The sequence below is a fragment of the Paroedura picta genome, chromosome 2 (genome assembly GCF_049243985.1).
Source record: "Paroedura picta isolate Pp20150507F chromosome 2, Ppicta_v3.0, whole genome shotgun sequence".
NCBI classification, from domain to species: domain Eukaryota; kingdom Metazoa; phylum Chordata; class Lepidosauria; order Squamata; family Gekkonidae; genus Paroedura; species Paroedura picta.
This window is the reverse complement of record NC_135370.1, coordinates 6,989,139-7,014,346: the sequence shown is the minus strand read 5'-3', so window position 1 is coordinate 7,014,346 and position 25,208 is coordinate 6,989,139. Positions and strand designations below refer to the sequence as shown.

Genomic DNA, 25,208 nt, shown 5'->3' with positions numbered 1-25,208 from the left:
AATACTTGGCACTTGAGAGACATGATGTCTTATTTGGTAGCCCATGCTTAAACCTTTTTTGGCTGAAGAGTAGCAGGTATATATTTTCTTCTTTTGCTAAATAATCCAATTGCCTCACGACCCTACTTTACATCTTGAGTAATTGTCTCTTTGCCTCTTAGAAGCCTTCTTATGACCTGTTTCTGGCTCTGACAACCAACAAAGGACTTGTGTTCCTTCTTCTACACAAATTATAATCCACTTCCGATTAAAGGAAAATTTTGGTCAGGTATCTAATGATAAATCAAACAATTGGTATCACATTACTGTGTTCAGCACTATGTTGTTCCATGCTGCTTCGAATATAACTGGGTTTTATTATTATTCTTTGTAGCTGTTTGCTTCCCGGCAGAAGCTGTTGCCAAACACAGTGGTCCCCAACCCGCGGGCCGCGGCCCGGTGCCGGGCTGCGAAGGCCTTGGCGCCGGGCAGCGGCTCCCTCTCCCTGCCCCCCCGCAGTAAAAAACTTCCAGGGCCGCAAGCTTGCGGCCCGGGAAGCTTCTTACTGTGGGAGGGGAGAGAGGGAATCAGGGCCGCACCCGCACATGCGCGGCCGGGCCACGCAAGTGCACATGCGCCATGCGCACCCAAAATTGCGCATGCGCAGCACTTTCGTGCATGTGCCATTTCAATCACGCATGTGCAATGGCGGGCGCAGCACGCATGTGCGGCATGCGCGGGCGGGCAGTTGCCCTGCCGGTCCCCAGCCTCAAAAAGGTTGGGGACCACTGGTCAAACAGACAGAGCTCCTGGGTCCTGTTGGGAGTATCCACAAAGTGGGAGTTACTGTTTCATTTATAAAGAAAATAGAAGATTGTCAATTGTGTACCTTTTGTATACCTTTTCTAATTGTAAGAATATCTGTACACCTGTTCTACTTGTATAATTAATTTGATATTTGCCATTCCATTGTGGTGAGTTTATTTATTTCTTGCTCATCTCATTCGGCAGCTAGGATTCGGCGCTTCGGCGCAGGCAGAGCCATGCTGCAAGGGGGGGGGGGTGTATTGCCCAATGAGCTCTGTAGCATCAGCTTCATTTCTCCAGCTATCAGTTTCACCTCCTCCTCTCTTGTACATTCTAATTGTAACGGTTATACCAGAGAAACATGACAGGGGTTTCCAGAGCACTGTCATAATTGATGACTCCTCCTTGACCCAGATCTGGACATCGGGATCAGAGGAGCCGGAGACGCCAATCAAAGTTCAGCAGCCGTGACAGGAGATATTATCTTGCTGCAACACGGCATTTGTTACCTTCCGTTTCCCTCTTTCTTTGCTGGTGCTCATGAGTTCCTTGATCTCCTGGCTCTCTCTTAAGGCCTCGTCGCGGGATTTGACGGTCAGAAAATATTCCTTCTCTCTGCAATCGAGGGCAGACTGGGTCTTTGTGGAGAGAGAGAGGGATATATATATATATTACTGCTAAATGTGAAGAAGGGGCTTAAAGTTTAAAAGGGAAAATATATCATCCAGACCATGTGTCCAGCTATCCTGGTTATGGTTAACACACATTCCTGCGAGCACAAGGGTCCTCAACACAGGGCCCACAGGTGCTACAGCACACACCAATGCCTTTCCTGTTGCCAGGGCCATCTTAACAGCATTATGGGCCCCTGGGCAAACCAGTGTGCAGGGGCCCCTACGACAACCACGCACAGGAATACAAAATAAATTGATAATAAATGGTGTGAAAAACATCCCACTGAATTACCACAGCATATTTCTTCCCAGGTTCACAAACATTCCTTAAGATAGTAGAAAAAGAGCTGATATGTGAAGAAGTTATTTGGAGAAGTGGGCCATGACTCCTGAAAGCTCCTCCCCTGCCACAAATGTTAAGTCTTGGAGGTGCTCCTGGACTCTGGCTCTTTCTTTGCTTCTGCTACAGACAGACTAACACAGCTGCCCATCTTGATCCATCTAAAGAAGCTAGCCATGCCTCACAAAAGCTCCCCCTCTGCCACAAATTATATTGGTCCTGAAGGCGCTCCTGGACTCTGGCTCTTTTCTCCTGCTACAGACAGACAGACTAACGTGGTTGCTTTTGCGGCTACCCATCTTGAGACTCATCAAGGTAGAGAGAGGTGTGGCGAGGAGTCACGGACTGGGGAGAGGGGGAAGGCCAACCACACCAGTGTCCCGTGTCTTCAAAGAGAAATGCTGAGGATGCCACTGTCACAGATCACTAGATGTCAGGACAAAGGGGAAAGGGGGGAGGTCCACCCTTGTCTTTTCCACTACAAGATAGTTGTCTTTGGATGAGACCTGGAAATCTCCCAGAGTTATAATTATTCTCCAGACAACAGAGAAAAGAGTCACTTTGAAAATTCTCTTTATACCCCACAAAGGTACCTTCCTTTCCCCATCCCCCAACATCCCTAGGCTACACAGAGAGAGAGAGAGACAGAGAGACAGAGATTTCCAGCAATTCCCCCAAATCGGATTTGGTAACCCCAGCAGTTCTTCAGAGAGAAAACTGCAGGTCAGGAAAGAGTGGAGCTTTGCCTCTCTCTTCCAAGGAGCCCCCCACTGGCAAAAGTCATTAGCCCTCTTTGGCACGTGAAAGTCAGACAAGCATTAATAACAACCACTACCACCATAAAATAGCTTAATTTTTCTAACCTACCCTTCCCTGTGGTGCTCAGGGCGGGTAATATCACATTAATGTCCCTATTAACATTAGATCTAGACTGGAATTTCCCCAATCACCTATGGCGCCTGTGAAAAGAACAACTGAATTTGTTTTCAGGCGCCATAAATGGAAGTTGGGTGTTCTTGCTAATGCCCCCCTGCTCTTTCCTGTCTATCAGGAAGTCTGGATACATTGTCAGCCTTGCCCCTGCACTCTCCTGAACATTTACAGTTCTCCACTCACAGCCTGGAGATCTGCCCCCTCGCTATCTAGCTCCCATTCCGACATGGACAGTTCGAGGGGAGGGACGTCCCTTCCGCTCTCCAGCCGTTCCGTCATGATGGCCTGGATATTCCGGAAGCGGGCTCGGGGAAAGGCACGGGGACTATCGCCGCACTCGGACGCCGGTTCCCTCGTGGGCAGGTCCATCGTGAAACGGACCCTGCGCGGGCGGGGAGAGAGAGCCGACACTTGGGTCTCGAGGTCCGCACCCCCCTTGACGTCCCAGGCGATGCACGATCCGAAATGGTCGCTGGGATTCTGTCGCAAGATGGTCACGGGGATTCGGGTGGAGGGGTTTCTTTTCCGGAGCGACATTTTTACCACAGAAGACACAAACGGCTCGGAGAAAAGGCGGCCGGATGAAAACCGACGGCCCAATTGTCAGTTAGCTGAAGAACTGCCGAGGGCCCCATTTGCAACTGTGGCCTCTCATCTCCACTTCCGCGTGGGGCTTCATGAAGCTGTTCTCTCACCGAGGGAGTCCGAGGCGGCCATTTTAAATCTGATTTTTACACACATCCCCCTTGAGGCAGCTGTCCAACAGTTCAATCCAAACGGCTGCTCTTATTCAAGGGCTTTTGTTCTCTGTGACCTCACATGATGTCACGAGGGCCCTCCCCTCAGCGACTGTGGAATGGCTCAGCAACGCTGCTTCTGAAACCCAGACACTGAGGTGGGACAGCCAGGTAAGTGGGTGGGAACTTCACTCCTGACTCCACTGTTTCATTTTCTCTCTGACTTTGGTGCCCAAGATTCACTGCTATGTGCGCTTAGTTCTAATTCCTTAAGAGCTCATTTCTATGAATAATATAGATAAGCTAAGAAAAAAGACGGTTTTTATACTCCACTTTTCACTACCTGAAGGAGTGTCAAAGTAGCTTATAAGGAGGAGAGTGGGGTTTTATACCCCGCTGTTCAATACTCAAAGGAATCTTAAAACAGCTTACCATCTCCCTTCCTGTCCCCACAACAGACACCCTGTGACATAGGCGAGGTGGAGAGAACTGCTCTGTGAGGACAGCCCTAAATGAACAGGGACTAGCCCAAGGTCACCCAGCTGACTCAATATGGAGGAGCAAGGAATCAAACCAGGCTCGCCAGATTACAAGCTGCTGCTCTTAACCACTACAACATGCAGGTTTACAAACACCTTTTCTTTCCTCTCCCCACAACAGACACCGTTTGAGGTAGGTGGGGCTGAGAGAGCCCTGACATAACTGCTCTGCAAGTACAGTTGCCAACCTCCAAGGGGAGATCTCCTGGAATGACAACTGATTTCTGGACAACTGAGATCTGTTTCCCTGGAGAATACAGCTGCTTTGGAAGATGGACGATGACATTCTACCCCACTGAGGTCTCATCTATCCCATGTCCTCGAGTTCCACCCCCAAAGCTCCAGAAATTTCCCAACACAGAACTGGCAGCCCTAAAAAACTCTGAACTGCTATCTTCACAGCAATGCTATAAGCACCTCTAATACTTAGGATAAAATACACGGTACACGTGTCAAGGTTTCTCCCTATACATTTGACTTATACGTCTCCAGCAGAGAGCCCCCAAATGGAAAGGTGTCTCAGCAATGCCCCACTTTTCACTACCTGAAGGAGTGTCAAAGTAGCTTATAAGAAGAGTGGGGTTTTATACCCCGCTGTTCAATACTCCGTTCCCTCCCTTGCCAAGAAACAGCTCCCTTTCCCTAAACGGCATGGCCATGGGAGGGGAAGCCCAATAGTCTTATCCTGCCAGGGTACACATCGGATGGAAGCTTGTCCTCAAGCAGACGTTTTGGGGCTGACAGTGGGTGAACAGGAACGCTCCCCACCCCACCCCCATAGGTCTGAAACCCACAACAGGGGCTGGAAAGCAGGCACTGAACAGCTCCCCCCCCCACATGAGAGCTATGGAGATGAAGCAGAAGGAGCCAGCACCAACAATACCTCCAAGGGGGGAGGGGGTCTCTCCAGGGTCCCAAGCAACAGAGAGAGGGGGGAAAAATGCTTTCCTTTTGCTCTGTCTGCCCCCTCCTCCACGTGCTTCACAGGCCACTGCACCATTTATGCACGTTCCCTCCCTAGACCTTTTCTCCTTCCTCTCAAACGCCCAGAGAAAAGGACCAGAAGACTCAGAGAGCTCAGTTCAGTGGATCCACAAAGGCAAGAGTAACCATGTCAACTCCCGCCTTGAAAATCCCCGTTTTTCAAATGACCCCAGGCAGCCATCGCCCAGGTCACCCTTGGCTCTCGCACAGCACCTCAAAGAGAGAGATTCAGGTGAACAGCCAACTTGGTCTGAAGCAGCAAAACAGAGTTGGAGTCCAGGGACACCTTGAAGAGCAAAACAGTTTGACATTTCCTCAGCTATCTGAGGAAGGGTGCCTGCAAAATGACCCTCCTGGGTCATCTAGTCCAGTGGTCCGCAACCTTTCTAAGGCTGCCGACCGGTGTGTGTGTGTGGGGATCCGGCGTCCGCGCATGCGCATTTGTGCCATGCGCAGCCGCAATTTCGCACATATGCGCAAAGTACGTGCATGCGCGCTTGCACCATGCATGGTCACAAACGCGCAGGCGTGGCACTTCTGCGCACATGCAAAACTGCCACACATGCGTGTTTGCGGCCACGCATGGCGCAAACGCGCTTGCGCGGACCTGACGCACATGCGCATTTGCGCCGTGGCCCTGCTTCCCTCTCCCCCCTCCCACAAAAAGAAGCTTGCCGGGCCGCAAGCTAATCAGCTGCTTTGACAGCCAATTTGCTTGCGGCCTGGGACGTTTCTCACTGCAGGGGGGGGGCAGGGAGAGGGAGCCGCAGCCCGGCACGGGGCCGTGGCCCGGTGGTCGGGGACCACTAATCTAGTCCAACCCCCTGCACTATGCAAGACACTCACAACCCTATCGCTCATCCTGCAGGACACACATAACCCTATTGCTCATTATCATTGTGCAGACCTGTTGCTTAAATGGGGCAAAGTACCAGATTCCAAATGCAGTTGTGGTGCAGCCTGCCAAACTGTTTTCCATCTGTCACAGGAACGCAAATGTTGTGCTTTCCAGGGAAATGGGATGGAGCTCCCTGGTTTTGATTGAGTGGACTGAAGCTCCCAGCTTTGATTGAATGGACTGAAAACTCAGATATTTAGTGGGGGCTGGCCAACTGGCCTGCATAACTGTGGTACTTACTTGGCTACCTATTTTACATTGCTATACATGTTTTCGGTGTGTAACTCTGCCATACGATCAATACAATAAACAAATAGTACCTTGATGGCAGGCCCACTGATGTCCTTCTTCCATGGCCAGCTGGCCATGCACACCCATGAAAATTTTCCCAAGATTAACAGGAAAGGCAACTTGGGCCGTTTGAGTACCTGCTTCAGCTGTGCTTGTGTCTTTTGCAGGCTCATTCTGAGGGAGCCGAGTTCTGCATTCACCTGAAATTCCCAATAATAGAAATTTAAAGATAGGCCCAAGCATTCTGGAATCTCCAGGGGGGGGGTTAAGTTTGCTGGCAGGGGCTAATGGGAACTGTAGTCCATGGACATCTGGAGGGTCGCAGTTTGACTACCCCTGGTTAAGTTGGTTGAAGCCAGGGTGCGGGCCTGATGTTTCCAACGGGAGACCCCTCAGCGTTGGTTCGTTCTGCCCTCGCTCCTAATGAGAGAGCTCATTTGACCACATGCTGAACAGGGGGCGAGAGTTCAGAACTCTGACTGTATCGCCATCTTTTAAATGTTTAACATATTAAGAGGTTTTTAGGGGGTTGTGGTATTTTATTGTAAACCACCGCAAGACTAACTGAAGTAGCGGTATATAAATTCATAGGCAAATAAAATAAAATAAATAAGTAAAATTGGTTTGTGGCTCCGACAAGTCATTTCTGCCCAGAACGTCTCCTGTTATGTGCAGCCATTACTGGTAGCGTTGGCAAAAAGTGCCACCAAATCATGGACAACTGACAGGAACCTGCAGAGATTCTGAGGCAAGAGACGTTTGGAGGTGGGCTGCTTCTCCAGACCTCCTTGGTGGTACTCTCTGGCCCTGTAGGACTTGGGATTCCGGACATTTAGTGGGATTCTGAAGCAATAGGGCTTTGTCAAATAGCTGAGAAAGGTCCAAAATGTTTCTGATGAAGGCTCAGAACCCCTGGCCAAGATTTCTTTACTTAGCTGCAACTCCCTCTATGCCTTGAATTTGGAGTACTTCAAATCCAACAAAAGTCCAGGTTCTGCGGCTCTTCCTAAGATTTCCATCTTTACCTGATTACATTTGGTCTCCAGGGCCAAGCTCAGTTCACGAAGCCGACCGCTCTCAGCGTGTGCCTCCGCGAGGGGCTGCAGTTCTTCTTCCAGCTGTTGGACTTTAACCTAGAGTTAATGAAAGACATCCATTTTACGCTTCCAGTTCCGCTGGAAGTGGGATAGGATCCAGACTGCACCCTGGCTACCTCCGCCAGACTGAGGCTGGCAGCCAGTGGAAAGTTTGGAGACAATGACATGGGGCTTGTGATAGCACAGCAGGTGCAATGATGTCACTTCTGGAGAAAACCATAGAGTCTCCAGTGATTCCTAGAACTAACCGCTGTCGTTTGCAGGTTTTCCCCGGAAGTGATGTGATCAAGTATGTGACACTACCATTAACCCCACCCCCCTAAATTGCTGGTTGGAGCAACAGCAGGCAATGGGCGCTCAGGGAGAGGGATCCTCTGACCCTTACAAGGGCATGGCAGCCCCACACCTGACTTTGCTCCTAAAGTATCAAGCCCACTATTTGTCACAGAGAACTGGAGGGAGGGGGCAAACAAATCGGGTTTTTTGTTTGTTTATTTATGTTTGTATCTATAGCCTGCCACTCCTGAGCGGGGCGGGTTACGGCAATATGAACCATAAAACCAAGATATAAACAGTAAAACCATAAAACACACAATACATTTAGAATGACCACAAACTAATAGCATGATATCACAAGCTGAGTCTTTATCTGATTTCCCTCCATAGAGGGAGGGATGTGGGAGGAGAACCCCAAATCGGTAGGGGAGACTCATATGATGTTTTGTTAATCTTCTACCACCTTTGCCAAGACAAACTACTAGCTCCCTATTGGCCCCAGAACACCCAGCCAGTTATCCACGGTCACCTCTAGACTAGACTTCTGTAACTCGCTTTATGCAGGCCTGTCTTTAACCTTGATTCGGAAACTGCAAATGGTCCAGAACACTGCGGCCAGGGTCCTCACACAATGGAGGTCCCACATTCGGCCCATCCTTCAACAACTGCACTGGCTTCCAGTTGAATTCTGGATCAGGTTCTGGTAATGACCTTTAAGGCCATCTGCGGTCTGGGACCAGTGTACCTAAGGGATTGCCTCTTTGCCTCCACCCCTCATAAGAGCCTTACACTGCCTGGTGATCCCTGGACCCAAGGAATCTCGCTTGAAGTCAACCAGGGCCAGAGCTTTCCCCATCCTGGCCCCCACCTGGTGGAATGAGCTCCCGGAGATCAGAGCCCTAGCGGAGCTTAAATAGGGAGCTCTTCTGCCAGGCGTTTGAGATTGACCTGAATTCAATTACCTTCCATTGGCCCCTGAGCCTCCTCCCACAAAAACCACCACCGATATGCTCATCCCACGGGGCCGTCAGTACGTTACAGTTAAATGGATGTACTTACCATATTTGTTCCATTATTATATTGTTGTACCTTTATGTACCTGTTATTGTTCAATTTATCATGTCATCTGTACTGTTTTTCTCCAGTTCCATGTAAACCACCCTGAGCCTCAGGGGAAGACGGTATATAAATATAATGAATGAACGAACGAACGTTCAAGTTCTTCCATGCATCCTGGCCTCAAACCATATGGTCTTGCAACACCTGTGGAACTGTACTAGCTCTATCTACCTGATGTTCTCTGGAATGCTTATTTGTGGAAAGCCAGGAGGGTAAGAGCCTTCCTGACCTCCTCAGACAGGTCATTCCACATCATGGGGGTCACAAAAAACACATGTGTAGGCAGTGGCTTATTTTGCCAAACTTTGGTAGCATAACAGATTGGTGCTTTGAAACAGTGAGGAAGGCTGCCATCGGTGCACAGCCAAAAATAACCAAGGCCTGCTGGTTTATTTTACCCTATAGCTGCAAAGCATCTGGAAGTGTCTGGCCTGGCACCCTGGCAAGCTTTCCTGGGACCTGGGAACCCTATGCAGAAACCCCCAAGAAACCCAAGGGATCCACAGCACAGAATCCTCCGCAGCAAACCAATTCTTTCTGACCCCCTCCCTAACGCTAAAGGAGGAAAAGTTGCCGAAATGTGGGGTTGGGCAGTGGTGTGGCGGGGGCACCTTATTTCCAGTCAGTTCTGCTTCCAATCTCTTGTTCTCTTGCAACATTTCACGGACTGTTCTCTGCATCTGCCAGGAAGAATTAAAAATAGCTCTTATCATCAGCCTGACCAAAGTAGAATCCAAGCTGAGCTGTGTTCTCTCCCTAGGTGTATGAAAGAAATGTTGCCAAAAGGCTGATGGGGAGATGCTCGCTCAGGCTGCCTGTCCTTCTCACACTGTGTTCATTTAATTGCTCAGCTTTCCTCAGCCTTGTTTTGACGGCCCCCTCCATTTCCTTCTGGCAGGAGTGGGGGCTCCTTTTTAGAAATTGTTTATGCATCTGTTTCTGAAGTGTGACGATCTGTGGCTATCTAAACCCACAGATTAGGGCCACGCCAATGCCAAACAGATTTGCCTGCAAACTTAGGGGATTTCCCCCCTTCAAGTTGGCAGAGAAATCTTTGAAAAAATGTATTGAGGGAGTTAAATTCCCTCCCCAAATAAACTAGTGTTGTCTGCATGTGTACAAACCCCAAATGTACCATAACATTGGATAGTTGGCAGGGACAGCTGATGGGAGCCGTTCTGGGCCTGACTGTGAATCACACCGAGTTCCCTCTCCATCAGTTAAGGCTGTGTGTATACCTAAACTTCTAATGAATTATTTTATATATACTTTATTTCAAACTAGGGGCCAAGTCCGTTGCATTCAGGAATACAACGGACGCTAGATTGGGGTGGTGGTGGAAGAAGTCTGCGGATGGCCTCCCCCCAGGACCTGGAAAGGCTGCAGGTAGCTGTTAAGGAACTAATCGGCAGGTCAGCTCTCACGCAGCAGGGAACTGCAGCCTCTGAGCGAAGAGGAAGGAGTAGGGGGTGGTCAAGAGGGAGGGGGGTGGCTGGCTGCTGGGCAGTCGATTGGCTGGCTGCTGGACAGAGACAGGCAAGCCAGTTGCAGGAGGAAGCACTCAGAGGTGGGACAGCCACCTTGAGTGGGTGTTAAGCATTGAGTGGCACATAACCCATGAGACTCACTTCTCCTCCAAGCCCTTGCCACGTATATTATGTGCAACACATGCCGTTTTAGTGCTGAAATGTTTTAATGCTTTGATGTTTGCCAGCTATTTGGGTGGAAAGGCAGTATGCATGTGAATACATGAAGCTGCCTTATACTGAATCAGACCCTTGGTCCATCAAAGTCAATCTTGTCCACTTAGACTGGCAGCAGCTCTCCAAGGTCTCAGGCTAAGGTCCTTCACATCACCTCCTAACTGGTCCTTTTAACTGGAGATACCAGAGTTTGAACCTGGGACCTTCTGCATGCCATGTAGTCCCCCCCCCTACTAAGCCACAGCCCCTCTCATTGAAAATGTAGTCATGTATATCAGTGGTCCCCAACCTCCGGTCTGGGGACCGGGACCGGTCCGTGGATTACTTGGTACCGGGCCGCGGCTCCTCCTCGTCCTCCTCCCCGGCTGCTGCCTCAGGGGCTGCCCTGCCAGTCTGCCACCAGCTCACCTTTGGTGCTCTCCAGCGGCCGCCATGGCTGGGGCTCCCCCTCTGCGTAGAACTGCACAGCTGCTGCTGGCAGCGCCTCCCAGTGGGTGGCGGGAAATCAGGGGCGCCAGCGGGAAAGCAAGCGGAGCAGGGGCTCAGGCAGCGGCGGCCCTCGGCAAAAGAGTGCTCCCCTCCCCCCGGGGCTCAGTAAAATTGTCAAACGTTGACCGGTCCCCGGTGATAAAAAGGTTGGGGACCACTGATGTATATAAAAGTGCATAGATTAATAAGGGAGGAAACTATCACAGCTAATAATGATACCTTCGCATACCCAATATAAGGTCTTTAATGTCTAACTCATGAATGCTCACCCTTTCTAGGAAACAGAATTTCAATCCAAGACAAGTGATAGATTACTGACAGCTCCCCTGTTCCTTGTACTACTGCCGGTGACTCAGTCAACCAAAATGGACTGCTACGGGATCCCTTCCGCCCTCACTACAACTATCCTGAATGTATGGTTACAGTCATTCTGATACACCAAACAAGGAGAACCAGCCCTTTCTAGGTTCCTGCATAGCTGATAATGAACAACGGGCATCTTCTTAGCCGGCATAAAAATCAGGTTGGGCATAAAATATTAATATCCTTATAATAAAGAGTACAATAATGATGCACCGTACCTCTTCTGCTAGTCTCTCCTTGTCCTTAAACAGAGAATCTCTCCCCTGCAGCACTGCTTCCAGTTCACTTTGTAGCCCGGTCACCACAGCTTCCAGGAGCTCCTTTTGAGTGGTTGCGGTCTCCGAGACTTCGCAGGCTTTCTGCTTGCAGTCGGCATGCTCAGCACATAGGGATTCCCTGCAGTAATGAGGCATGTACATGTGGCAGTTCTTTAGCTGGCGCCTGAGATGTTCATAGCGGTCAGAAGGTCCTGTCATTGTGACCTGCATGGCCAAGACTAGCCCAATCTTGTCAGATCTTGAAAGCTATGCAGGTTGGGCTCTAGTTTGTACTTGGGTGGGAGATGGCCAAGGAAGTCCAGGTTTACTACACCGAGTCAGGATATGACAAACCACATCTGCTTTGTCTCTGCCTTGACTTGGGTAGATCAGGCCAGCCCAATCTCATCAGAACCAAGGTTGGCCAATAACCAGGTTGGCCCTGGTTAGTGCGTGGATGAAAGACCACCAAGGATATCCATGGCCATTACACAGAGGCAGGCAATGGCAAACAACCACTGGCTGTCTCTCGCCTCGAAAATCCCACAAGGTGTTGCCATGAGTCAGTTGAGACTTGATGGCACTTTCCACGCCCAGAAGGCCCCCCATTCCAAACAGCCAATCCCTTGTTTTAAAGACTTGAGAGTGTCTATGAAGCTGTGTCTATGAAGCGTGTCTATGAAGCTGCAAGAAATTAGTTGGAGCAGGACAGGGAAGAGAACTAAGCCACCACCCCTACGAAGGAGCCTCACGGCCATTAACTCTGTTCTTACATTTCTCTCTGAAGCTCAGCTTTTTCTTTCTGCAAGTTCTGCAGCTCCCCCATAATGCTGGCCCGGGCGGCGTCCAGAAGGGAATCTTGTTCTTGTAGCTTCCGATTGATTTTGTCCTGTTCAGCCTGGAAGGAAGAACTGAAGAAAGTGCTCCAGAACGATACAATGCCTAGCACCCGAATTATCTCTCTGGTGACAGGCTGTTAGTGAATTGGCAGCCATCTGCTGGAAACAATCTTTTCTTCTTGTGCATCCAGAGCCTGAATAGAGGTTACTTTGCGGCCCACTCACAGCAAGCATGCACTCCTGGCTGCCCCACAGTCTGTCGAGGGCGCCTGTTCCCAAGGTCGCCCCCAAGCCCACGTCGCTTGTGATGGGGTGAACCACAAAGTCATTCAGCTAAGCCTTTGGAACAGGACCTGGAGAGAACCCAGCCAATTTAGAGGAGAAGCTCTGGTTGCCAATCTCCTGGGGGAAAGTCTCCAGGTTACTACTGGTACCGAATGAGAATCGGAGCTAGGAAATATTTTTAAAAACCAAAAAGGAATTGGTTTGATTCTCCTTATGTTTTAAGTCGACTTGTAGATGTTTCCAAACAATCAGTTTAAAAGTTAGAATGGCCCAGAAAGGAGAGCTTTTTAGAGAACAGAAAGAAAAGACAATGGTTTGTTATAACTTTGTCGTAATTTTAGAATGAATCTTGCTATCATCTTGGATTAACCAGGAACCAGTAATTCCCCAAAACTGTCTTTTGTCGAGAAACTCAGAACGTTTCACTGATAACTGTTTAGAAAATCTTTCCCTTTCCCTTTTTTCTGAACTTTTATCTTTCTGTCTTAAAATTTCCAATGAATATATATACACTAGGGGCCAAGCCCATTTCATTCAGGAATACAGTGGGCACTAGACTGGGGAGGGGGTGGAAGAACTCTGTGGATGGCCTCTCCCTCCTCCCGGGACCTGGAAAGGCTGCAGGCTGGAGGTCCCTCCCCCCCGCCACAGGGAACTCACCAGAAGTAGAAAGAGGAGGGGGTGGTCAGAGGTGGGGGAAGGGAGGTGATTTGCTGTCCACTGGGAGATGGCAGGGATCTGTAGCCTCCAAGCATCCGAGGGAAGTGGAAGGAGGAAGGTTGGTCAGAGGTGAGGGATGGAAGGCGATTGGCTGGCTGCTGGACAGGCAAGCTGGTTGGAGAAGGAGGCACTCAGGGGTGGGGCAGCTACCCTGAGTGCGTGTTAAGTGCTGAGTGGCACTTAAGGCATGGGACATGCTCCTCTTCCAAGGCCTTACCAGAAATAGATAGTGGTACCTTGCTCAAAAGCCTTGACTAAGTTCTGACAATTGATTTTGCCCCTTAGAACCAACTCCTTCTTGTTTTCCTTAATTACTCGTTCCCTTATAAGTGGGTGGTCTGTTAAGGTCTTTGAAAAGTTAGCACTATCTGCCTGGTGTGCTCAAGCTGGGCTGCTCATGCGCACTCAATGCATGCACATTCAAGCGATGCAACTGAATTCGGGAGCCCCCCCCCCCCACACACACACACACAAGATTCACCACAGGCTTTAAGTCTAGTTGTAAGAGCAAGTAGAAGGAGGTAAAACAAAGTCATGGCTTAGAGGACAGGAGAAGACAAAGCAGGACTCTGTTCAAACCCAGGACATTGTGGGATTGGTCTGTAGGAGCCACATAGTATAAGAAGAGTTGGTTTTAACAACCTGCTTTTCCCTACCCGAAGTAGTCTCAAAGTGGCTAACAACCCCCTTCCTTTCCTCTCCCCACAACAGGCAGGTAGAGCTGAGAAAGCTCTGAGAGAACTGGCCTGGCCCAAGGTCACCCAGCTGGCTTCACGTGGAAGAGACGTGGGGATCAGAGATCAGAGGCTGCACTCTTAATTACTCTTAATTACTCCCCCATATTGGCTCTCCAGTCATATAGCAGTAGATTCAAAGGATTTCACACCTTAAGGGCAGCCTGATGCTCCGAGATTAGTTTAGTGTTCTCTGTGGTGACGCTTCGGAGCGCCTCACTCAGTTCAGTGCACTGTTGGTTTAACTGCTCATTAAGCACCTGAAACAAAAAGAAAACAGATTTTTCCCCCTTGCAGCAGCAGTGAGAATTCATACAATTGCTACTCTTGGTTTTCTAGCCCTGCATGAAAAATGGCAACACTGAGAAGGGATGGATGATGGAGGCCTTCATATGCATGAAGCTGCCCCCGACTGACCCAGATCCTTGGCTCGTTTAAATTCAGCATTTCCTGCTCAGACTGGCAGCAGCTCTCCAGGGGCTCGGGCAGAGATCTTTCCCGTCAACTCTGACCTGGCGATGCTGGGGATTGAACCTGGGGACCTCCTGCTACTGAGTCACAGCCACAGGGTAGCTGGGGTGATGGAAGATGAGCAGGACTCCCAGTGCAGATGAAGCTGCAGTTTTGGGCCTATACCTTGCTTGGAGGCGACAACCTCGCTTCGGGTTCCCTCTCTTCCCTTGCCACAAATGTTAAGCTGTTTTCAAAAATAAACTACACGGCCAAAGAGTCTTCTATCCCTGGTGAGGCCAGTGTCTCTTCTGCCCTGCATCATTCTGGAAAAAGATCACAAGACAACTGTTTTCATTACTTGAACTCTCCCAGCCATTTCTTGCAAGGCGGCTATTTCCGATCGCAGCTTTAGGTTCTCCTCGTGTTCTCTGCTGAAAGACAGCTGGGCTGCCTAGGGGAAAGGTGGGGGAAACAAATCTCCTTGGTTAAAATAAACCATTCAACCATTCAACAGCTAAAACAGTCCCGGTGGCTGACCAAGAAACAACAGCAAATCCCATTTTCTACAATATAATGCATCCATCAAACCCCAATACATTGGCCAGGGTTTAGGTTAGCAAGAAAAGACAGGGGGGATCAAGATACAATATTCCTCAAAACTGAAAAAAGCACCCCACTCAGCCCCCCCCCAAAAAAAAAAAAAGTTGAAGAAAAAGAACATATGTGCATGTGTGTACAGGAATATCTTTTTGGACTGTGTCAGCCAGTATTCCTTTGAAGATTTAGTTTCAAGAATCATGGCATAATAGATAATAGCACTGGAAGCATCAGCAGCTTTATTATATTTATTCATAGTTTCCACCCAAAAAGTCTTAGTGCAGCTTCTTTGCCCATTTCCATCTAAGAAGTATCTTAACATTTACAAAAACCAACCACCACAATGGCCCTAATAATAATATATAGTTTTGCAAGACTAGACAAGGCCACTGGAAAGCCAGAGTCTATGTAAAAATAGAATATATATATATAGTAATATCCCAAATGAGATTCATAGTTTTATCTACATTTCAGATGTCTCATTGCTGTGGGTATCGAGGCAAACGGCACAAATAATGCCAAATGACACGATGGACGCACAGCATGTAGATAGGATCTTTGAATATTATTATGCCTTTTTAACATCGGAGTAAGAGTCTGTATACTGAACGAATGCTAAAGACAGCAGGTCAAAAAGCACATATGGCATTCTTGATGCCTTTTGTAGGTTTACAATCACAATTCTGTTGATGATCGGATATTAATCGTGTTCATTCTTCATCAGTTTTTAAAAATAGATTCAGGTGGGTTGCTGTGTTGATCTCAAGTAGCAGAACAAAGCTGGTCCATAAGAAAATGAAGTATCTGGTGGTACCAAAGTTTAATTCTGGGTATAAACTTTTGAGTGGGACGCACACATCTTCAGATACTTCTTTCTGTTTCACTGTATCTAAAAAAAGTGTGCATGCATACCAAAGCATATGCCCAGAATTAGTTAAGTTCATAAATAGTAGATTTATTATTCCCCTATATATCTTTTCCCTTCAACTTTCTGAGGCTTTGTTAGGGTTATTTCGGCTTGAGAATTTCGAGTTTCAGCTGCCCTGAGTTTTGAACTCCAGGTTCGGAGACTGGGCCAGCCGCTTTCAAAGGCACAAAACGTTCCAAAATCTCTCCAGGTCAAGATCCCCTTTTTGGACTTACTTTCTCTTCTTCGCTGAGCCTGGAAATGGCGACCTCTCGGGATTCTAGGGCAGAGCATCAACAAATAGCCGTCATTCTAAATACTCACTTTTTTTCTACATCAACACAGTTTTAACCAAAACAACAGCTGCAGAACATCATACTGGAGGGGTAGAACCTTTAAAAAAAACAGTGATAGATACACATGTTTTCTGCCAGCCATTCTAGACATGCCATGTGTGCATTTCCTTGAGGGTTCAGAGTGAGGAACCTTCTGAACCACAGTCACAGGTCTAGGAATGCCTTTCCACCCTCCATGAAGCTATATTGACATCCATGCTGTGACCCGGAGACCATGATCCCACAAGCTCCCACAATAAAACCTCTGTTCCCTACAACCTAAGATGGCCCTGTCCTGCTCAATTATTACATCAGGTGTCTCAAACGCAGACCACGTGGGCACCGTGTCGTTCTCTGAGCTGCTTGGAAAGCGAGCAGGACCAATGAAGGGCAGGGATTGCTCCTGGCTGATCTTCTTCAAATGAAATGGGTTTCCATGACTGCAAGGGGGCGTCACCCGGCCTTTCCTTAGCCAGCGCATGGTTCTGTTCCCCGCAGTGGCCTGAACTGGTGCCATGGCCTTCGTTTGCAAAGCAGAGTGGGAGCTTACTTCTAGGAACATCTGGGGAACTGGGAAGATCCATGATGGGAAATGAAATGATCAGGAGCATAAGCCAACATCCACATCCTCCTACAAGTTTGCTACCCTTTCAGGGGCTCCACTATGCTTCCAAATGAAGCACAGATTAACCAGACCAGTGTCAGGACTCTGAATAAGAGTAAAACAATAGGTATAATAATATTGTGCAGCAATGAGTGCAAGTAAATGCATAAACATCAATTAATTGTAGAACTTGTCTCGTTAGCAACTTATACAGAATACTAGTAAATAAGCCCGCTGCAGGCTGAATGCAGCAGGCACTAGCGGGGCTGGCGAAGTGGGCTGGGGCTGGGGCGGTTCGGGCTGCACAGCACGGTCCGGGGGCGCGGCCTACCTTGGCGGCGATCTTGCGGGCAACGGAGGAGTTATGTGGCCAGGTGGTTCAGCGGATGGGTCGGTGTGGAGGCGCTCGGAGCGGTGCTGGGGGGTTGGAGGCCGGGCGGGGCGCAGGGCAGCGGCGCAGCCAGAGGTGCGGCAGTGGGTGGCCGGCGCGGCGGGTGGGGTCGTAGGGCACTGCCGGCGAGGGCCAGGTGTGGCGGAGGTGGCGGCAGGGCCGCAGCAGGTGGCGGTCGGAGGGCGCGCCGTGAGGGAGTGGCCGTCCGGGCCGCATGTCAGCGTGGAAATGGCGGCGGGCAGTGTCAGGTAGGCAAGCCGGAGGCCGGAGGCAAGGGACCAATTGCGAGTTGCACTGTGCATGGCTCGCAAGTGGTCCCTTGCCGCCGGACTGACACTCACAGGGGCCAATCGCGCCTGCCGATTGGGCCCTCCGAGTGTCAGTCCGGGGGAAGGGGCCTATGGGCACCCTTCCCCATCAAGGACAGGGCCCACCCTTGGGGCCCTTAACCGATTATTTAATCCACTCCGCTAGGAGCAGGTTAAAGATAGGGGGAATTTTACATGAATTGGAGAGGATGAGCAAAAAAAAAAACCCATTCTTTTTCCACTGTGCTAAATAACATTACAAAATCCTTCGGAATCAGTACCACGACTCCTTTTTATCATCTCCTGATTTAATCTCTTGCTGCGATAGAGCTGATGATTTGTTGTAAGACGTACAAGCACTGGGAGGACCTGGGTGCCGATCACTGTCCCAGGGCGCTCACTGACAGTGCTGACTTGGAGCCTACCTCACAAGGTTGTGATGGAGATAACATGAGAGGGAAAGACATTACCCTCAGGTTTTGGAAGGAGGGTGCCTGACAAACATTTTTTTTACAAATCGTCCCACAGTTATTGCAGTCACTTCACTTGTAAAGGAAAATGAATTCCAGCATGGGAGTTACCGAGGTCAGCTCTGAGCCTTGCACATTCCTGCTCCAGCTGGACAGCCCTCTCCTCTTCCTCCCGCAGCCTCCCCTGAGTGTCCTGAATGTCCCGGTGGAGGCCATTGCAGTCCTGCTGCAGAATGTGCACCTGCAAGAACATAGAGGCAAGGAGCTTAGGACACTCTTCTTTGGCACTATGGACTTTCAGCGGGGCATGGGCCATTCTTGAGTTCGGTGGTCTTCAGTCCATCAGTTGGAACACTCAGGTGAGCCGTGCGGCCCCCATCTGCTGGCTTGCAAGACTCTACAGAGCTGCCATTCTTCCTGTTGGCAGAGTTTAAACATGCAAGGTGTACAGCACCAGCTGCTTAAGAAAGTCAGTTTGGCTGAGGCTGAGCCTCCAGGGAAGAGCAGAATATAAATCTAATAAATAGTAGTGGCAGAATCTAATCTGGAGCACCAGGCTCCCAGAACAGCTGCAGGAGCTGTTGCTGTTCCACCGGGCCTGCAAGACAGGCCTGCAAGACCTTCTACCAGGTCTTTGGTTGAGGCCAGAGGGCAGAAGATCTGGGGGCCCCTCTACTTTACTGTATTCTATACTTCAATAGTGGGCACCCTGAGAGTGATCCCTGAGGTGCTGGGGGGGGAGGGAGGGGTTTGGATTTCTTGCTATTTACTATCCTCGCCATCCAACTATATTCGGGTTTTAATGTTTTATCTGTGGGGATCTGTGCTTGCGTGTGGGCGCTGGCTGGCGTGCCAGTGCCACCCCTTCCCTCTGCGGTGCTGGCCTCCTTGGGCTTCCACAATCGCTGAAGTGGCCAAGGTGCACCGAAGCCCCCAACACTAGTATGTAGTATGGCATAAGAATTTTCAAACTTCAGTAGCACACTTTGGTACTGGCTGGCCTACAAACTGTCCTGCTGGGCTGAAGGTCACAGGAAGGACAAAGGCTGCTGATGGGGACCAACCTGCTTCCGCTCTTTCTCCACTGTCTGCTCCATATCCTGCACCCGATACAACAGCACCGCCTGGGATTCTTCCAGGGACTTCCTCATGCTAGACTCCGTAGAGAGCTGCTCTCTTAGCTAGAAGACGTTTAAAAAAAATACCAAGTGAGTAAGCAATGCCGGATACACTCAATGACTTTACTGCAAAAACCCTGTTGGTTTGCATCTAGATAAGCTGGAGCAACAGGGGAAGGGAAATGAAATTCCTCTTGCAAGCTACCAGTGATTCTCTGTTGGGAAGGTGGGGCAACCCTCTTGTTCATTGGTATTTCTGTGGCCAAATTCTGACACACTTTGTATTAAAAGTCAGCAAGAAACATCAGCTTCATCTGAAAGTGCTCATCATGTGTTAATCAAGAATGAGATGACAGGCCAGGAGTCCTCATCCTGGTTGCTTGCCAAGTGTTTTTAGAGAGTGGCTAGGCTTCTGCCCTTACCTCCTGCAGGCTGCGGTTCATTTTGATTTTGGTCGCCCTCAGCTCCTCTGCGGCCATGGCCACGTCTCTCTGCAAAGAACAGAAGACCATGTAGGAAGGCAGGCCGTAGGAAGGCAGGCCCTCTGCACACCAGGGGCATTTGCCCACCGCAGTGGCTTACCAAGCAGGTGTTTCTAAAATGTGGAGTTATGTGGTAGGTAGGGATGTTGATGGTGAATTTTTGCTTTCCACTATCACATGAACACAGGCAGCTGCCTTCTACTGAATCAAAGTCAGTCTTGTCTACTCTGCAAGGTCTTTGGCGGAGGTCTTTCATATCACTTCCAGCCTGGTACTTTGTAAACCGGAGATGCCAAAGATTGAACTTGGGAACTTCGGTGTGCCAAATGGATGCTCTATCACTGAACCACAATCCCTCCCTGCACAAAGCTGCCTTATACTGAATCAGACACTTGGTCCATCATAGTCACTGCTGACTACTCAGACTGGCAGCTCTCCAGGGTCTCAGGGAGAGAAAAGTCTTTCCCCTAACCTACAGTCTGCTCCTTTTAACAAGAGAAGCCGGGGATTGAACCTGGGACATTCTGCATCCCAGGCAGACGCTCTGCTCGAGCCACAGCTCCTCCTCCTCACTTCTTTATACCCTTCTTTATACCCCTAGGAAACCACCCCACTTCATCTAATTTGAAACCAGAACAAATTCAGGGGGAAGGAAGGATGCTAAGAATATGGAAACTGGCAGCTTCCAATAACATGAGGGTTGAGGGACTTGGGAATGTTCAGCCTGGAGAAAAGGAGGTTGAGAGCGGACATGATAGCCCTCTTTAAGTATTTGAAAGGTTGGCACTTGGAGGAGGGCAGGATGCTGTTTCTGTTGGCTGCAGAGGAAAGGACACGCAGTAATGGGTTTAAACTTCAAGTACAACGATATAGGCTAGATATCAGGAAAAATTTTTTCACAGTCAGAGTAGTTCAGCAGTGGAATAGGCTGCCTAAGGAGGTGGTGAGCTCCCCCTCACTGGCAGTCTTCAAGCAAAGGTTGGATACACACTTTTCTTGGATGCTTTAGGATGCTTAGGGCTGATCCTGCGTTGAGCAGGGGGTTGGACTAGATGGCCTGTATGGCCCCTTCCAACTCTATGATTCTATGAACATATGCAAAAGCCAGCCCCACCACACCACATCCACACAGAGTTTCAGCAATCCAATTTTGGTGAGGAGGGCTCTTTATCTGCTGGCATCTCCTCAGCTGCAGGGAAAAAACAGTCATTTCTAGAACTTTGCTTGTTACCTTGGTGGCGGTTGCGATCTCCAGGGCGGCACTGAGCCGTTCCGCTCGCTCGCGGGCTTCTTCCGCCTCGTCTCGCAAGTCGCTCACCTGCTGGCGCAGAGTCATCCCCTCTGCCTGAAGCACCTTCAGCTCCTGCAGGTGTTCCTCCTGGATTGTGTCCAGGCGCCGCTTGAGGTTGGCTGCCAAGCGGCAAAGGAGAATTAGAGAGGGATTCGGGGGGGGGGGGGGTTGTGAGGCCAGTTACAAAAGGGTCACTGTAGCTGGCCTTCAGTCACACTGTCCTTGTGCTGTAGTGGTAGCTCCTGCCAGAACAACATCTTAAAAAATCAGCACTGTCAATCAAATCTCCAGTGGCCAATCAGATGCCTTGCTGGGCAAAAGCTAAACTTCGCCCCAACCCTCTTTAGAAAAAAGCTTTGGCAGGCATCAAAAGAAGTGTCAGAAATTGCCTTACTGGGGACCCCTTTTGAGAATCATATTTCCCAAACCCCCAAAAGCCAAATCCTGCTTGTTTGCCTAAAACCGGGGTGGCCAACTGTGGCTCTCCAGATGTCCATCCACTACAATTCCCATGAGCCCCCAGGGCCTAAATGATACTTCACTGTGATGATCCCAGAAGTCTACTTTCTGCATATGAAAGCCTGATGCACACTCCCAAAATGGCCAGTGGTGGGCCTGGAGGGGGTGGGAAGGGGAGGGGTTCAGGGTGGGCATGTCCACAGCTATGCCTCCCAACTATATGTTGCACATTCACACCACCTTGGGGTTTCTTGAAGCCTGAGGAATGTTTCCGGGATTTCTCAACAGTAAAAAAGTTGGGACTGGCTGCTTTAATTGATCAATTCCTCGTGATAGGCAGACTGCTCTCTTGAAGAGCCCAGTTCAGGAATTACCACTGCCAAGACCACAGAAGCATACAGTTCCAGAAGGAGGCATAGAAAGCATCTCTCTCATAGCAAAGGCCAAGCCTCCCTCTTGCTGTGGAGTACCTGCATGCTGCGGATTCATTTCCTTGTCCGTCTGCAGCCGGAAGACATTCAGCTTCAGGGTCTGCACCATGCTCTCCAGTCGGCACATCCGGCTCACCATGTTCTCGCAGTTCTTCCACAGTGTGCCGTTCTCGCCGGCAAAAGCCACTCGAGCGCAGAGGGGGCTGATGAAGTGGCAACCTTCAGAACGCTCCAAAGGTTTGGGAGGGAAGAACTCCACCCTGGGTGAAACAAAACATATTAAAAGCCTAAATGAACTGATCCGTCAAGAGTGCTCTCAGCGACTGGGCAGACCTTGCAAACCAAATGCAATCAAGCAGGCAGGGCATGAAAAAGAAGGCACATTTATGCTTCTGCTACTGAAAACATTGCTTAGCTCTAGGGAAATGACAGCCAGAAGTCATACGAACATTAGAAAAGCCCTACTGGACCAGAACAATAGTCCATCTAGTCTGCCATCCTGTCTCACACAGCAGCCAACCAGTTCCTCTGGAGGGCCACCAATAGGGCAGAGAGGCTAAGGCCTTCTCCTGATGCTGCCCACTGGCTCTGGGATGCAGACGTTTAGTGCCTCGGAATGTGGAGGTTCCCCTCAGTCACCATGGTCAGTAGCCACTGGCAGACCTCTTCTGCATGAATCTATCAAATCCACTTTGAAAGTTGTTTATTCCTGTGACCATCACATGCTCTGGCAGTGGATTCCACATTTTGATCGCTCGCTATGTAAAGTGGTATTTCCTTTGCGCACCACACAACAGACGAAGGTTCTTATATGCCGCTTTTCTCTACCCGAAGGAGTCTCAAAGCAGCTTCCAATCGCCTCCCCTTTCCCCTCCCCACAACAGACACCCTGTGGGGTGGGTGAGGCTGAGAGAGCCCTGATATCACTGCTCGGTCAGAACAGTTTTATCAGTGCTGTGGTGAGCCTAAGGTCATCCAGCTGCTTGCATGTGGGGGAGGAGCGGGGAATCAAACCCAGCTTGCCAGATTAGAAATCGGTGTTCCTAAACACTAAACCAAGCTTGCTCTCACACCAAAAGAGCCCATCTTGACAAAGAATAAGCAATCACAAAACTACACAAGACAAATACTTTGCCAGTGTCAATGACTTGTGGCAAAATCCTAGGTGAATTTCCACCAGTCTAAGGCCGCTGAAAACGATGGCCTTTATCTGCAGTAACTCTGCATAGGCTTGCACTGCTATGAACTTGGATCCTGGGGATTGGGGAACAGAACACGTGAGCTCAAAGGAAGGAAAACGTGGAATTGGGGAATCCCTTTCTGCTCTACCTGTAGTCATTGGCGCCCAGCCCCTCCAAATCCTTCAGCAACGTGCTTGTCTGCTCTTCCACCACTCTCATCCTCTGGTTCAGGACCGCAAAGGTTTCCGGAGCTGTCGCACTGACGCTCACCGGGGCAATGACTGGCCTCGCCATCTTGGAGTTCAGCAGCCAGCAAGTTTTCTGCAAATAAGAAACTCTGAGATCTCTGCTGGCTAGAAGGAATTTGGCATCCTGGTATAACAGCCAGGCTTGAGATAAAGATAAAGCATTCGAAGAAGAGACAAATCCCAGGGAAGTCGAGCTACTGAGGATTACTTCTCTCACAAAAAGCTTTGGACAGAGACACATTAGAAACTGGTTACCTCTCAGAGTTTGAGCCCTGTGGCATCTTTAAGCCCAGCAAAGTTTTTTATTCAAGGTGCAAGCTTTCCTGTGCACCCACATCTCCTCAGACACAATGGGAGCTACCAGTCCAGACTTATAGGTAGAGGGTAAGCAACAAATTAGTGAACAGCAAAATGAAAATGTTAGACAGATTCAGGGGCCAAACAGGTGTAACAAACTAACCTGTAGATAAAGGTAAATGTATCCCCTGTGCAAGCACCGGGTCATGTCTGACCCTTGGGGTCTAGTGTTTTCATGGCAGACTCAATACAGGGTGGTTTGCCAGTGCCTTCCCCAGTCATTACCGTTTACCCCCCAGCAAGCTGGGTACTCATTTTACCGACCTCAGAAGGATGGAAGGCTGAGTCAACCTTGAGCCGGCTGCTGGGATTGAACTCCCAGCCTCATGGGCAGAGCTCTCAGACGGCTGCCTTACCACTCTGCGCCACAAGAGGCTCTTAACCTGTAGGTATAGATGTATAATTCCCATTTCATTGCATCTGAAGAAGAATTACCCCAGAGTTATAACTGATCTGGGAGAGCTGAGCTCAAATCCCCACTCTGCCATGGAAACTCGGGCCAAACCCACTCTCTCAGCCTGACCTCAACACTGGGCTTTCATGGGCATAAAAAAGAGGAGAGAAGAATGAGGAAGGGGAGGAGACACAGTGATTAAATAACTAGATTTTATAAAATGGTAGCCAGTGTGGACAGCCCTCTTACAGCATCAGCCTAGGGCAGGGGTGCCCGGACTGTGGTTCTCCAGATGCCCATGGACTACAATTCCCATGAGATTCTGCCAGTCGCTCATTAGAATTGTAGTCCATGAGCATTTGGAGAACCACAGTTTGGTCACCCCTGACCTAGGGTCTGGGAGAACCGGGTTCGAATCCACCCTCTGTCGCCGAACTGCCAGCCGCGCAGGCGCAGTTTCTTCCCTCCCCTCCCCTCCCCTCCCCTCGCAGGGTTGTTGTGCAGGCGGAGCAGAGAAGCAACGGGCCAAGAAGGAAGAACGGGGGGGGGGGCACCGTGCAAGCCCCTTCCCTCTTCCCCCAAGGAGATCCAGCCCTACTCCCCCAACTCACCCCCAGGGGCTCAGCGCCGGATTCGGGAACCACGCGCCCCGGTTGCCATGGATGTCCGCCGCGACTTCAAACCGACCCGCTCCCCTCCGGCGCTCTCTTCCGCGCAGGCGCCCAAACTTGGCCCCTGCGTGCTGCCTTCTGGGACTCGTAGTCCTCTGCCGCCACCGGGGCCCAGCCCGAGGCACGCATGCGCAACGAGGAGCTACTTCCTCGGAGTGGTTTTTGTAAAGGAGGTCAGACGGGATTGCCAGCTCTGGGTTGGGGAATACCAGGAGACTTTGGGAGTGGAGCCGGGAGTGGGCGGGGAGAGAACTCAGTGGCGTGTAATGCTGGCATGGGTGGCCAAACTGTGGCTCCCCAGATGTCCGTGGACTACAATGACCATGAGCCCCTGCCAGCAAAGCAGCAATTGTCTCCCCAAAGCAGCAATTGTCTCCCTGGGAACTGATCTGGAGACTGGCTGTCATTCCAAAGGGACTGCCATCCCCAGAAAGCTGCACTGAGAAT

At 49.9% G+C, this 25,208-nt stretch overlaps 1 protein-coding gene across 2 annotated transcripts in view; it reads right to left on the bottom strand.

Moving 5' to 3' along the window:
- Nucleotides 1-24,843, bottom strand: part of CCDC150 (coiled-coil domain containing 150) — a 41,171-nt gene extending 16,328 nt beyond the window's left edge. The window contains exons 1-16 of one of the 2 annotated variants that reach the window (XM_077319284.1): nucleotides 24,702-24,843; nucleotides 23,240-23,412; nucleotides 21,950-22,170; nucleotides 20,961-21,139; nucleotides 19,670-19,738; nucleotides 19,194-19,310; nucleotides 18,241-18,370; nucleotides 16,258-16,301; nucleotides 14,876-14,968; nucleotides 14,217-14,324; nucleotides 12,260-12,384; nucleotides 11,448-11,625; nucleotides 9,286-9,354; nucleotides 7,208-7,315; nucleotides 6,320-6,382; nucleotides 1,296-1,424 (exon numbers count right to left, since the gene is read on the bottom strand). In XM_077319284.1, coding sequence (XP_077175399.1) covers nucleotides 1,296-1,424; nucleotides 6,320-6,382; nucleotides 7,208-7,315; nucleotides 9,286-9,354; nucleotides 11,448-11,625; nucleotides 12,260-12,384; nucleotides 14,217-14,324; nucleotides 14,876-14,968; nucleotides 16,258-16,301; nucleotides 18,241-18,370; nucleotides 19,194-19,310; nucleotides 19,670-19,738; nucleotides 20,961-21,139; nucleotides 21,950-22,170; nucleotides 23,240-23,385 — 1,779 coding nt within the window. In that variant the 5' untranslated portion in view covers nucleotides 23,386-23,412; nucleotides 24,702-24,843. The remainder of the gene's footprint in view (nucleotides 1-1,295; nucleotides 1,425-6,319; nucleotides 6,383-7,207; nucleotides 7,316-9,285; nucleotides 9,355-11,447; nucleotides 11,626-12,259; nucleotides 12,385-14,216; nucleotides 14,325-14,875; nucleotides 14,969-16,257; nucleotides 16,302-18,240; nucleotides 18,371-19,193; nucleotides 19,311-19,669; nucleotides 19,739-20,960; nucleotides 21,140-21,949; nucleotides 22,171-23,239; nucleotides 23,413-24,701) is intronic. The other variant, XM_077319285.1, reaches the window with a different exon arrangement.
- Between the last annotated feature and the right edge of the window lie 365 nt (nucleotides 24,844-25,208).